The following is a 13,558-nucleotide window of genomic DNA, read 5'->3' on the forward strand; positions in this document are numbered from 1 at the left end:
GAATACGGCTACAAGCTATAGTAAAATAGTACACTTTGGCACCATTTTAAAAATAATAAACTCTTGATTGAAGAATCTAAACACCTCACTTTACCTCTTCCTATCACTAACACAGGCAAAGAGAATGACTGGAGTGGAAGGGAAGGGAGGAGCTATATATACACAGCTCTGCTGTGGTGTTCTTTGCCTCCTCCTGCTGACAGGAGGCGATATCCCACAAGTAAGGATGAAATCCGTGGACTGATCGTATCTTGTAAAAGAAAATCAAACAAAAACCAAAACAACAAACATTGTGCTGATTTTCAGACTCCTAACCAAAACCCTGTGTTTTAGACGTATACCGATGTATACAGACTTTGGATTGTTTCGTTTGTATAATGGGTCTTTTCATATGCAGGGGAGAGTTTTGTGCTATCCGCCCTTCAGTGGGTGTCCCAGTCTAACCTTATCAACAGTGCTAAACTGGGAGCTTCTAAGTAAGTTTTTAAAAGGTTTTATACTGGATTTTTAGATCAGTATCTGTGCATATTCTCCTTTATAATAGTGTATATTACATGCAGTTATATGAAAATTGTTGTATACTGTCCCTTTAAGGGGAAAACAGTTTTTTTATTGTACATTGTCCCTTTAAGGCACTAGGATGCAGTCTTAATCACACCAAGATCTGGATTTGCACAGCAATTAATGGTTTTATTTTCACAAGAAGAAAACCAGATCTGAAAAGAGACGAACACCTCTAGCGGACGCCACGTTTGCATTTGAAGGCATCCAAAACCTCAAAATGCACCTGCCCAATATAAGGCTATATTAGTGGCAATAGCTTTCTACCGTAATCTTCAAAGATCAAGCACATAGAGCTTAAAAAGGAAAAAAAGTTACATACCTTCACCTTGAAATGCTGAGATTTATTTTGACTTTCAGAGTTTTTAAGTTCACCATCTCTGTAGTTTTCAGTTCCTATTCCATCTATAATACTGGACCCATATGTTTGAGTAGTGTAACCACTATCCACCTTAAAGTACAAATTAAAAAACAAAATTATGCTTACCAGATAATTTAATTTCATTATGTACAAGGAGAGTCCAGGGCTTCATTCCTTACTGTTTGGAATTAAGAACCTGGCCACCAGGAGGAGGCAAAGACACCCCAGCCAAAGGCTTAAATACCTCTCCCCACTTACCCCAGTCATTCTGCTGAGTAAACAAGGAACGGTAGGAGAAATATCAGGGTATAAAAGGTGCCAAAAGAAAAATATAATTTAGGGGGCCGCCCAACAGAGAACACGGGCAGGGGCCGTGGACTCACCTTGTACAGAAGGAAATTAAATTATCTGGTAAGCATAATTTATGTTTCCCTTCTTAATACAAGGAGAGTCCACTGCTTCATTCCTTACGGTTGGGAAACATACCCAAGCTTTAGAGGACACTGAATGAGGGACAAAAAGAGAGGCGGACCCTAATCTGAGGGCACCACTGCCTGCAAAACCCGTCTCATTAAGGCTGCTTCAGCAGAAGCAAAAACATCAAACTTGTAAAATTTAGAAAAAAAGTGTGTAAGGACCACCAGGTAGCCCAAGAGGAAGCCACTGCTCTAGTAGAATGAGCCATAATTCTCTGAGGTGGATTATGTTCCGCTGTCTCATAAGCTAAGCGGATAAGACTCCTCAACCAAAAAGATAAAGGAAGTCGAAGAGACCTTCTGACCCTTAGCGCGGCAGAATCTGTTGGCGCTCTACAAATAACTGATAATAATGCTTCCCAGAATATGCCACAAACAAGGAAAAAGATCCTTAGTAGCCTGAAGATAAAACTTTAAGGCACGAACCACCAGTAATTGTTCCTTCGAAGAAGGGACCACAATCTCTTGATTGATGTTGTGATCTGACGCTCTTCACACCAGAATAAGTAGGTTCTCCCCACCTTATGATAGATGCGACAAGTAATCTGCTTACGAACTTGAATGAGATTATCAATAATTCTCTCAGAAAACCCTCTCTTGGCTAGGACTAAGTGCTCAATCTCCATGCAGTCAGCCTCAGAGAATCCAGAATTTGATGAACAAAAAGGACCTTGTTCCAGCAGATCCCTGCGACAAGGTAACTTCCATGGAGGAGAAAATGACATCCTCACTAGATACGAACCACGTCCTTCGCAGCCACGATGGAGCAATCAGTTTTACTGACTTCTGCTACTGCTTAATGTGGGCCACTACCCGATAGATTAGACTGAATCTCCAAGGCACTGATAATGCATCTATTAGCTCTGCCTGAGGATCCCTGGACCTCGACCCATATCTGGGTAGTTTGGTACTGAGACGAGACGCCATGAGATCCATCTCAGACATCCCACATATTGCAGATCACCGCAAACACTTCGGGATGGAGAGACCATTCCCCCGGATGAAAGGATTGTCTGCTGAGAAAGTCTGCCTCCCAGTTGTCAAAACCCAGAATGTGGATAGCTGAAAGTGAACAGCTGTGGACCTCCGCCCACTCCAGAATCCGAGTTACTTCCCCAATTGCTAGGGAGCTTCTCGTTCCCCCTTGATGGTTGATGTAAGCCACCAAGGTTTTATTGTCTGATTGGAATCTGATAAACCGGGACGAACCCAGAAGAGGCCAAGCCTTTAAAGCATTGTAGATTGCTCGAAGTTCAAGAATGTTGATCGGAAGGGAGCGTTCCTCCTGAGACCACAGGCCCTGTGCCTTCTTGGCACCCCAAACAGCTCCCCATCCTGAGAGACTCACATCCGTAGTCACAATCTCCCAGGATGGTCTTAGAAAGGATGTCCCTCGGGACAGATGATCTGGACAGAGCCACCAAGAGATCAATTCTCTTGACCAGTTGTCCAGGGAAATCTGTTGAGACAGATCCGAATGATTGCCATTCCACTGTCTCAGCATACACAGTTGTAATGGTCTGAGACGGAACCTGGCAAAGGGAATTATGACCATGCTGGACACCATGAGACCAATTACCCCCATACATTGAGCCACAGATGGCGTTAAGAAGGTCCCGAGGGCAAGACATGCCAAAGCTAGATTGCAACGTCTCTGGTTGGTTAGAAATATCCTCATGGATATTGAGTCTATTAAAGTACCCAGAAATTCTACCCTAGTGCTTGGAATAAGAGAACTCTTCTCTAAGTTGATCTTCCATCCATGTGATCGAAGAAGGGAGAGAAGAGAACGAATGGTCCTCCGCTAGACGAAAGGATGGTGTTTGAAAAAGAATGTTGTCCAAGTAGGGAGTTACTGCTATATTATGGGTTCTGGTGACGGCCAGGAGAGCCCCTAGAACAGCGATTGCGAACCTTTGCACTCCAGATGTTTCAGAACTACATTTCCCATGATGCTTGACTGGGACATGTAGTTCTCAAACATCTGGAGTGCCAAGGTTCGCCATCACTGCACTAGAACCTTTGTAAAGATTCTTGGAGCAGTGGCTAGACCAAAAACGGAAGTGCAATGAACTGGAAGTGCTGATCCAGGAACGCAAACCTTAGGAACTGTAAGTGGTCCCTGTGGATTGGAACGTGAAGGTAATCATCCTCCAGATCTATATAGTGGTCATGAATTGTCCTTCCTGAACTAGAGGAAGGATGGACCTTATTGTCTCCATCTTGAACGAGGAAACATTTAGAAACTACGATGCCGATCCAGAAATTTCCCCCTCTGACGACTCAGGGTGTGATCCATCCTGGGATACTTGAAAAGCAGACAAATCTAATAAATCACTGGATGCCCCCTGGACCCGGAGAGCTAAGTTTAACCTTTCGCTTGCGCTTGGCAGGGCGAGGTAAAGCACTAAGAGCCTCAGACACCGCCATCTTTAACTGCGCAGTAAAGTCAGATGGTAAAAGGCTCCGTCCAGACGGAGGAAACGGCATGCTACGGAAAGCTACATGTGACAATGGAGATGACTGATGGGTATGCACCTCACGGGACAGCGAGTACTCAGAGGTGGATGGCTCAGTAGTAATTACCAGAATCCGTGCTATGGAACAGAAACACAGCCTCTCAAGTGTGAGAGTCTTGTAGCATCGCTCCTGACATGGACTTGAGTGATGAAAGCAGACAGTGAAACTCATCAATACTGGTTGCTTAAGGAGCTGCTAGCAGGCAGTCTAAATGGGTTCGCAGAAAGACTCTCCCTGCATCCCCAGACTAACTTTCATCAATGCTCTCACTGAGAGACTGACAAGACTACTGCGACGGATACCCCGGCTACCCTGACTGGGTAGCTCCGCAAAAACATAATTTATGCTTACCTGATAAATTCCTTTCTTCTGTTGTGTGATCAGTCCACGGGTCATCATTACTTCTGGGATATAACTCCTCCCCAACAGGAAATGCAAGAGGATTCACCCAGCAGAGCTGCATATAGCTCCTCCCCTCTACGTCACTCCCAGTCATTCGACCAAGAATCAACGAGAAAGGAGAAACCAAGGGTGAAGTGGTGACTGGAGTATAATTTAAAAGATATTTACCTGCCTTAAAACAGGGCGGGCCATGGACTGATCACACAACAGAAGAAAGGAATTTATCAGGTAAGCATAAATTATGTTTTCTTCTGTTATGTGTGATCAGTCCACGGGTCATCATTACTTCTGGGATACCAATACCAAAGCAAAAGTACACGGATGACGGGAGGGATAGGCAGGCTCATTATACAGAAGGAACCACTGCCTGAAGAACCTTTCTCCCAAAAATAGCCTCCGAAGAAGCAAAAGTGTCAAATTTGTAAAATTTGGAAAAAGTATGAAGCGAAGACCAAGTTGCAGCCTTGCAAATCTGTTCAACAGAGGCCTCATTCTTAAAGGCCCAAGTGGAAGCCACAGCTCTAGTAGAATGAGCTGTAATTCTTTCAGGAGGCTGCTGTCCAGCAGTCTCATAGGCTAAACGAATTATGCTACGAAGCCAGAAGGAGAGAGAGGTAGCCGAAGCCTTATGACCTCTCCTCTGACCAGAGTACACGACAAACAGGGAAGACGTTTGTCGAAAATCCTTAGTTGCCTGCAAGTAGAACTTGAGGGCACGAACTACATCCAGATTGTGTAGAAGACGTTCCTTCTTTGAAGAAGGATTTGGACACAAGGATGGAACAACAATCTCTTGATTGATATTCCTGTTAGTGACTACCTTAGGTAAGAACCCAGGTTTAGTACGCAGAACTACCTTGTCTGAGTGAAAAATCAGATAAGGAGAATCACAATGTAAGGCTGATAACTCAGAGACTCTTCGAGCCGAGGAAATAGCCATTAAAAACAGAACTTTCCAAGATAACAATTTTATATCAATGGAATGAAGGGGTTCAAACGGAACCCCCTGTAAAACGTTAAGAACTAAGTTTAAACTCCATGGTGGAGCAACAGTTTTAAACACAGGCTTGATCCTAGCTAAAGCCTGACAAAAGGCCTGGACGTCTGGATTTTCTGACAGACGCCTGTGTAACAAGATGGACAGAGCTGAGATCTGTCCCTTTAATGAGCTAGCCGATAAACCCTTTTCTAAACCTTCTTGTAGAAAGGACAATATCCTAGGAATCCTAACCTTACTCCAGGAGTAACCTTTGGATTCGCACCAGTATAGGTATTTACGCCATATCTTATGGTAAATCCTTCTGGTAACAGGCTTCCTAGCCTGTATCAGGGTATCAATAACCGACTCAGAAAAACCACGTTTTGATAAAATCAAGCGTTCAATTTCCAAGCAGTCAGCTTCAGAGAAGTTAGATTTTGATGTTTGAATGGACCCTGTATCAGAAGGTCCTGTCTTAGAGGTAGAGACCAAGGCGGACAGGATGACATGTCCACTAGATCTGCATACCAAGTCCTGCGCGGCCATGCAGGCGCTATTAGAATCACTGATGCTCTCTCCTGTTTGATTTTGGCAATCAATCGAGGAAGCAGCGGGAAGGGTGGAAACACATAAGCCATCCCGAAGTTCCAAGGTGCTGTCAAAGCATCTATCAGAACCGCTCCCGGATCCCTGGATCTGGACCCGTAGCGAGGAAGTTTGGCGTTCTGGCGAGACGCCATGAGATCTATCTCTGGTTTGCCCCAACGTCGAAGTATTTGGGCAAAGACCTCCGGATGAAGTTCCCACTCCCCCGGATGAAAAGTCTGGCGACTCAAGAAATCCGCCTCCCAGTTCTCCACTCCCGGGATGTGGATTGCTGACAGGTGGCAAGAGTGAGACTCTGCCCAGCGAATTATCTTTGATACTTCCATCATTGCTAGGGAGCTTCTTGTCCCTCCTTGATGGTTGATGTAAGCTACAGTCGTGATGTTGTCCGACTGAAACCTGATGAACCCCCGAGTTTTTAACTGGGGCCAAGCCAGAAGGGCATGGAGAACTGCTCTTAATTCCAGAATGTTTATTGGCAGGAGACTTTCCTCCTGATTCCATTGTCCCTGAGCCTTCAGAGAATTCCAGACAGCGCCCCAACCTAGTAGGCTGGCGTCTGTTACAATTGTCCAGTCCGGCCTGCTGAATGGCATCCCCCTGGACAGATGTGGCCGAGAAAGCCACCATAGAAGAGAGTTTCTGGTCTCTTGATCCAGAGTAGGGGACAAGTCTGAGTAATCCCCATTCCACTGACTCAGCATGCACAATTGCAGCGGTCTGAGATGTAGACGTGCAAAGGGAACTATGTCCATTGCTGCTACCATTAAGCCGATCACCTCCATGCATTGAGCTACTGACGGGAGTTGAATGGAATGAAGGACACGGCATGCATTTAGAAGCTTTGTTAATCTGTTTTCTGTCAGATAAATCTTCATTTCTACAGAATCTATAAGAGTCCCCAAGAATGGAACTCTTGTGAGAGGAAAAAGAGAACTCTTCTTTTCGTTCACTTTCCATCCATGCGACCTTAGAAATGCCAGAACTAACTCTGTATGAGACTTGGCAGTTTGAAAGCTTGAAGCTTGTATCAGAATGTCGTCTAGGTACGGAGCTACCGAAATTCCTCGCGGTCTTAGTACCGCCAGAAGGGCACCCAGAACCTTTGTGAAGATTCTTGGAGCCGTAGCCAGTCCGAATGGAAGAGCTACAAACTGGTAATGCCTGTCTAAGAAGGCAAACCTTAGATACCGGTAATGATCTTTGTGAATCGGTATGTGAAGGTAAGCATCCTTTAAATCCACTGTGGTCATGTACTGACCCTTTTGGATCATGGGTAAGATTGTCCGAATAGTTTCCATTTTGAACGATGGAACTCTTAGGAATTTGTTTAGGATCTTTAAATCCAAGATTGGCCTGAAAGTTCCCTCTTTTTTGGGAACCACAAACAGGTTTGAGTAAAACCCTTGTCCTTGTTCCGACCGCGGAACCGGATGGATCACTCCCATTAATAACAGATCTTGTACACAGCGTAGAAACGCTTCTTTCTTTATCTGGTTTGTTGACAACCTTGACAGATGAAATCTCCCTCTTGGGGGAGAGAATTTGAAGTCTAGAAGGTATCCCTGAGATATGATCTCTAGCGCCCAGGGATCCTGAACATCTCTTGCCCAAGCCTGGGCGAAGAGAGAGAGTCTGCCCCCCACTAGATCCGGTCCCGGATCGGGGGCCCTCGGTTCATGCTGTCTTTGGGGCAGCAGCAGGTTTCCTGGCCTGCTTGCCCTTGTTCCAGGACTGGTTAGGTTTCCAGCCTCGTCTGTAACGAGCAACAGCTCCTTCCTGTTTTGGTGCAGTGGAAGTTGATGCTGCTCCTGCTTTGAAATTCCGAAAGGGACGAAAATTAGACTGTCTAGCCTTAGCTTTGGCTTTGTCTTGAGGTAGGGCGTGGCCCTTACCTCCTGTAATGTCAGCGATAATTTCTTTCAAACCGGGCCCAAATAAAGTTTGCCCCTTGAAAGGTATATTAAGTAATTTGGACTTAGAAGTTACATCAGCTGACCAGGATTTTAGCCACAGCGCCCTACGTGCCTGAATGGCGAATCCTGAGTTCTTAGCCGTAAGTTTGGTTAAATGTACTACGGCCTCCGAAATGAATGAATTAGCTAGTTTAAGGACTCTAAGCCTGTCCGTAATGTCGTCCAGCGTAGCTGAACTAAGGTTCTCTTCCAGAGACTCAATCCAAAATGCTGCCGCAGCCGTAATCGGCGCGATGCATGCAAGGGGTTGCAATATAAAACCTTGTTGAACAAACATTTTCTTAAGGTAACCCTCTAATTTTTTATCCATTGGATCTGAAAAAGCACAGCTATCCTCCACCGGGATAGTGGTACGCTTAGCTAAAGTAGAAACTGCTCCCTCCACCTTAGGGACCGTTTGCCATAAGTCCCGTGTGGTGGCGTCTATTGGAAACATCTTTCTAAATATTGGAGGGGGTGAGAACGGCACACCGGGTCTATCCCACTCCTTAGTAACAATTTCAGTTAGTCTCTTAGGTATAGGAAAAACGTCAGTACTCGCCGGTACCGCAAAGTATTTATCCAACCTACACAATTTCTCTGGTATTGCAACAGTGTTACAATCATTAAGAGCCGCTAAGACCTCCCCTAGTAATACACGGAGGTTTTCCAATTTAAATTTAAAATTTGAAATATCTGAATCCAATCTGTTTGGATCAGAACCGTCACCCACAGAATGAAGCTCTCCGTCCTCATGCTCTGCAAGCTGTGACGCAGTATCAGACATGGCCCTAGTATTATCAGCGCACTCTGTTCTCACCCCAGAGTGATCACGCTTGCCTCTTAGTTCTGGTAATTTAGCCAAAACTTCAGTCATAACAGTAGCCATATCTTGTAATGTTATCTGTAATGGCCGCCCAGATGTACTAGGCGCCATAATATCACGCACCTCCCGGGCGGGAGATGCAGGTACTGACACGTGAGGCGAGTTAGTCGGCATAACTCTCCCCTCGCTGTTTGGTGAAATTTGTTCAATTTGTACAGATTGGCTTTTATTTAAAGTAGCATCAATACAGTTAGTACATAAATTTCTATTGGGCTCCACCTTGGCATTGGAACAAATGACACAGGTATCTTCCTCTGAATCAGACATGTTTAACACACTAGCAATAAACTTGCAACTTGGTTACAATCTTATTTAACAAAAACGTACTGTGCCTCAAAGAAGCACTAAACGATTAAAGACAGTTGAAATAATGAACTGAAAAACAGTTATAGCATCAATCCTTAAAAACAACACAACTTTTAGCAAAGGTTTGTTCCCATTAGTAAAGTAACAATAATTAAATTTGAAACATAAAAATTACAGAGCAACGTTTTTAATCACAGTCAATATATAAGTCTCACAGCTCTGCTGAGAGAATCTACCTCCCTCCAAAGAAGTTTGAAGACCCCTGAGTTCTGTTAGAGATGAACCGGATCATGCAGGAAATACAAGAGTAACTGACTGGAAATTTTTGATGCGTAGCAAAGAGCGCCAAAAACGGCCCCTCCCCCTCACACACAGCAGTGAGAGAGAAACGAAACTGTCACAATTAAAACAAGCAACTGCCAAGTGGAAAAATAATGCCCAAATATTTATTCACTCAGTACCTCAGAAAATGCAAACGATTCTACATTCCAGCAAAAACGTTTAACATGATAAATACCTATTAAAAGGTTTAATGTACTTTTAACAGAGTAATTCCGGTGAAATACCATCCCCAGAATACTGAAGTGTAGAGTATACATACATGTCATTATAACGGTATGGCAGGATTTTCTCATCGATTCCATTCAGAAAATAAAAACTGCTACATACCTCAATGCAGATTCATCTGCCCGCTGTCCCCTGATCTGAAGCTTTTACCTCCCTCAGATGGCCGAGAAACAGCAATATGATCTTAACTACTCCGGTTAAAATCATAGTAAAAACTCTGGTAGATTCTTCTTCAAACTCTGCCAGAGAGGCAATAACACGCTCCGGTGCTATTGTAAAATAACAAACTTTTGATTGAAGTTATAAAAACTAAGTATAATCACCATAGTCCTCTCACACATCCTATCTAGTCGTTGGGTGCAAGAGAATGACTGGGAGTGACGTAGAGGGGAGGAGCTATATGCAGCTCTGCTGGGTGAATCCTCTTGCATTTCCTGTTGGGGAGGAGTTATATCCCAGAAGTAATGATGACCCGTGGACTGATCACACATAACAGAAGAAACAGGTCATGCTTCCTCCCTGCTGACTACAGCTATGTAACTGGAAAGTGACCAGCAGCCGTAGCCACCCCTGATGCCCAACAGCACCAGTATTCAGGGTCCCACCCTGTGGCAGACTCCGGCTGCCCAGACTAGGTAGCTCTGCCAGAGTGTCCTTCCTCTGCCTGGAACAGGCTGCTATGTAGCCCAGGAAAGTGATTTTAGCAGGAGCCTACCCACATAACTAGACATACTAGCATTCAGGTGAAACAGGAACGGATTTTATTGGCAAACACACTCCTTTTATACACACAGCTCATCTTGTTAAGACACTGGACAATCCTACAATTTTCCCACCATTCCAGCCCCTCCAGACAGACCGGTGCCTCCATAGCAGCCCCAGTCCCACACTCGGGGTTTCCGGGGAGTGGCGGCACTTCCAGGGTGTCATTTGAATGTCTTCTGTCCCCAGATGCCACAGTCCCAAAAGCAGTGTGATTCTTAACTGGGGACCAGAGATACAGTCCGTTGAAGTTATGGGGGGTAGAGTTGTCCAAAACCCCCGGTACCCAAAGGAGCTCCCCTCCGGTAATTCACCCAACTCTTGTCATCCTTAGGGGCTACCAAACCCCAAAAGAGTGGAGCTCTGAAGCAAAGGGCTGCTGGAGCGACCAGGGGTAAATTTAGAATGTGTCCTACTGTTCTGTGGCCGACCGGGAGTTCCAGGAGCCCGGCCAGTCAGAGGGGTTAGGCGGGTGTCCGTTGTGAGGCGGCCGACCAGAAGCCCAAGCAGCCTAGGAGGGCTTTTCCCCGGACATTGATCAGCTCTTCCATGACCAAGTGTACACAGCAACACAACACATAGCACGCATTTGGGAGATCCTGTAAGCCATGAAATGGCCAAATCTAATATAACAGTGAGTGAGCCATGTAGTAGGGGGGTTGGGGGTAGCCTTGGCTGTCTGGTTCCGTGACAACTACTTAAAACTCCAGTTCCATAATGAAAGGCATATATCCCTCCTGAGGAACAACTCCAAAATCTTCTGACACTTCTCTGCCAACCTCCTGAGACGAAAGGCAAAGAATGACTGGGGAATAGGGCAAGTGGGAGAGGTATTTAAGCCTTTGGCTGGGGTGTCTTTGCCTCCTCCTGGTGGCCAGGTTCAGTATTTCCCAAAAGTAAGGAATGAAGCCGTGGACTCTCCTTGTATCAAGAATAAGAAAATATATATATATATATTAAAACAGTAAACCAGGGTTTTCATCAAATACAACTGTCAAATTTATTGACGTTTCGGGGAATTATCTCCCCTTCTTCAGAACAACAACACCACTTACATGCAGTGCTTAAATACTATACAAAGTGATACCTCCCCCTTCCTGTGAAAAAAAGCGCCAAACATACATAATTTCCGGTATATACTTAACATTGTGACCCTGGAAGTTTACAACAACTACTTTTAATACAACAATATGGACAATGGGGCTCACCAGTATCACATACTCAAATGATCCCGGAAGCATACTACAAAGACTTCCGGGTAACGTGTAAAATAAAACTTGGGGTTTAATCGCCCACCCAAAACACACTATCAATACACTCCAAATATCTTAAGAACTAACTCTCAGTGCATGTGTCTAATTTCATCATGGCCATTCAATCTTCATAGCTTACAATATATTTGCGGTGTATGATCATGTGCATCCGTACAGGACGTTCACCGGAAATTGTGTCACTTCCGGTTTCAAACGCACCAAAAGGACACCATACTGACGCAAATTCCGGGAGAGAACCTTAGGTAATACGGGCGCCCATACCTGCAATGTATTACACCCTGTATCTTAATTTTTAAACAAAATAATATCCAGTGAACCATTAATATCATAACCAGGATGATGTGGCAAACATCTAAATATCAAAAGTGATCCATTTACAAAACATGCAATCAGGTGAGTAAACAGTGGGAATTCTGGCATATCCTACTTTCAGATTCCAGATTAAAGTTTGCTAAGGGATCTAGTCCTATAGTAGGATTTAGACTCAACACCAACCAGCAATTTCCGGTGGACGTCCAGTACGGATGCACATGGTCATACGCCGCAAATATATTATATGATCTGAAGATTGAATGGTCATGATGAAATTAGACATATACACAGAGTTAGTTCTTAAGATATTTGGAGTGTATCGATGTGTTTTGGGTGGGAGATTATGCCCCAAGTTTTATTTTACACGTTACCCAGAAGTCTTTGTAGTATGCTTCCGAATCATTTAAGAATGTGATAATGATTAAACCCATGGGCCATATTGTTGTATTAAACACTACCCGGAAGAAGTAGTTGTAAACTTCCAGGGTACATATATACTGGAAATTATGTATGCACTTTTTTCCACAGGAAAGGGGGAGGTATAACTGTTTGTATAGTATTTAAGCACTGCATTTAAGTGTTTTTGTTCTGAAGAAGGGGAGATAATTCCCAGAAAAGTCAATAAATTTGACTGTTGCATTTGATGAAAACCCTGGTTTACGTCCGTTTTGTGAACTATAATGCAATACAGATTAACATACATATACAGGTGGCCCTCGTTTTACAACGGTTCAATTTACACCGTTTCAGAATAACAACCTTTTTTTGTCATGTGACTATTGAAAAGCATTGAGAAGCAGTGCATTTATTAAAATAGCCAGTAGGTGGAGCTGTCTGTGTTGCAACAAAGCCAAGCAAGCTGAAATCAAATCAGTTTAACAAGACCTGATCTATCGAGCAGATTTCAAAGGAACAATATCTTCCTGTCTATAAATCAGTCCAGATTGGAATGCATAGAAAGAACTGTTTGCAGAAAAATGCAAGTGAAGTCTGTGGTGTGATTATTTTATTAGGTTTATAATGCCGTTTAGCATTTAAAGTCTTCATTTCAAAGCTTTAAAAGTAATGTATTAGGTGTTACTTATGACAATTTTGAGAGGGGCCTGGAACATATCCCCCTCACTTCCCATTGACTTACATTATAAACTGGGTTTACATACATACATGTAACCCTCAGTTTACACCGGGGTAAGGTTCCAGGAGGAATGGTTGTAAATTGAAACCCAGTTTATAACGTAAGTCAATGGGAAGTGAGGGAGTTAGGTTCCAGGCCCCTCTCAAAATTGTCATAAGTAACACCTAATGCATTATTTTTAAAGCTTTGAAATTAAGACTTTAAATGCTAAAATAATTATGTGTGTGTGTATATAAAAGTATATATATATATATATATATATATATATATATATATATATATATATATATATATATATATATATATATATATATATATATATATATATATATATATATATATATACATATACACACACACACACATACATATATATATATATATACACACACACACACAGACCAACCAACTCACTTAGCAATTACAAGATTGTGTGTAGTGCTCTAATATATATTT

At 43.4% G+C, this 13,558-nt stretch overlaps 1 protein-coding gene across 3 annotated transcripts in view; it reads right to left on the bottom strand.

Moving 5' to 3' along the window:
* Window positions 1-13,558, bottom strand: part of BORA (BORA aurora kinase A activator) — a 94,269-nt gene that overhangs the window by 13,642 nt on the left and 67,069 nt on the right. For all 3 annotated transcript variants that reach the window (XM_053707932.1, XM_053707931.1, XM_053707934.1), the window contains one exon: window positions 884-1,012. In XM_053707932.1, coding sequence (XP_053563907.1) covers window positions 884-1,012 — 129 coding nt within the window. The remainder of the gene's footprint in view (window positions 1-883; window positions 1,013-13,558) is intronic.

Source organism: Bombina bombina, chromosome 3, assembly GCF_027579735.1.
Source record: "Bombina bombina isolate aBomBom1 chromosome 3, aBomBom1.pri, whole genome shotgun sequence".
NCBI classification, from domain to species: Eukaryota; Metazoa; Chordata; class Amphibia; order Anura; family Bombinatoridae; genus Bombina; species Bombina bombina.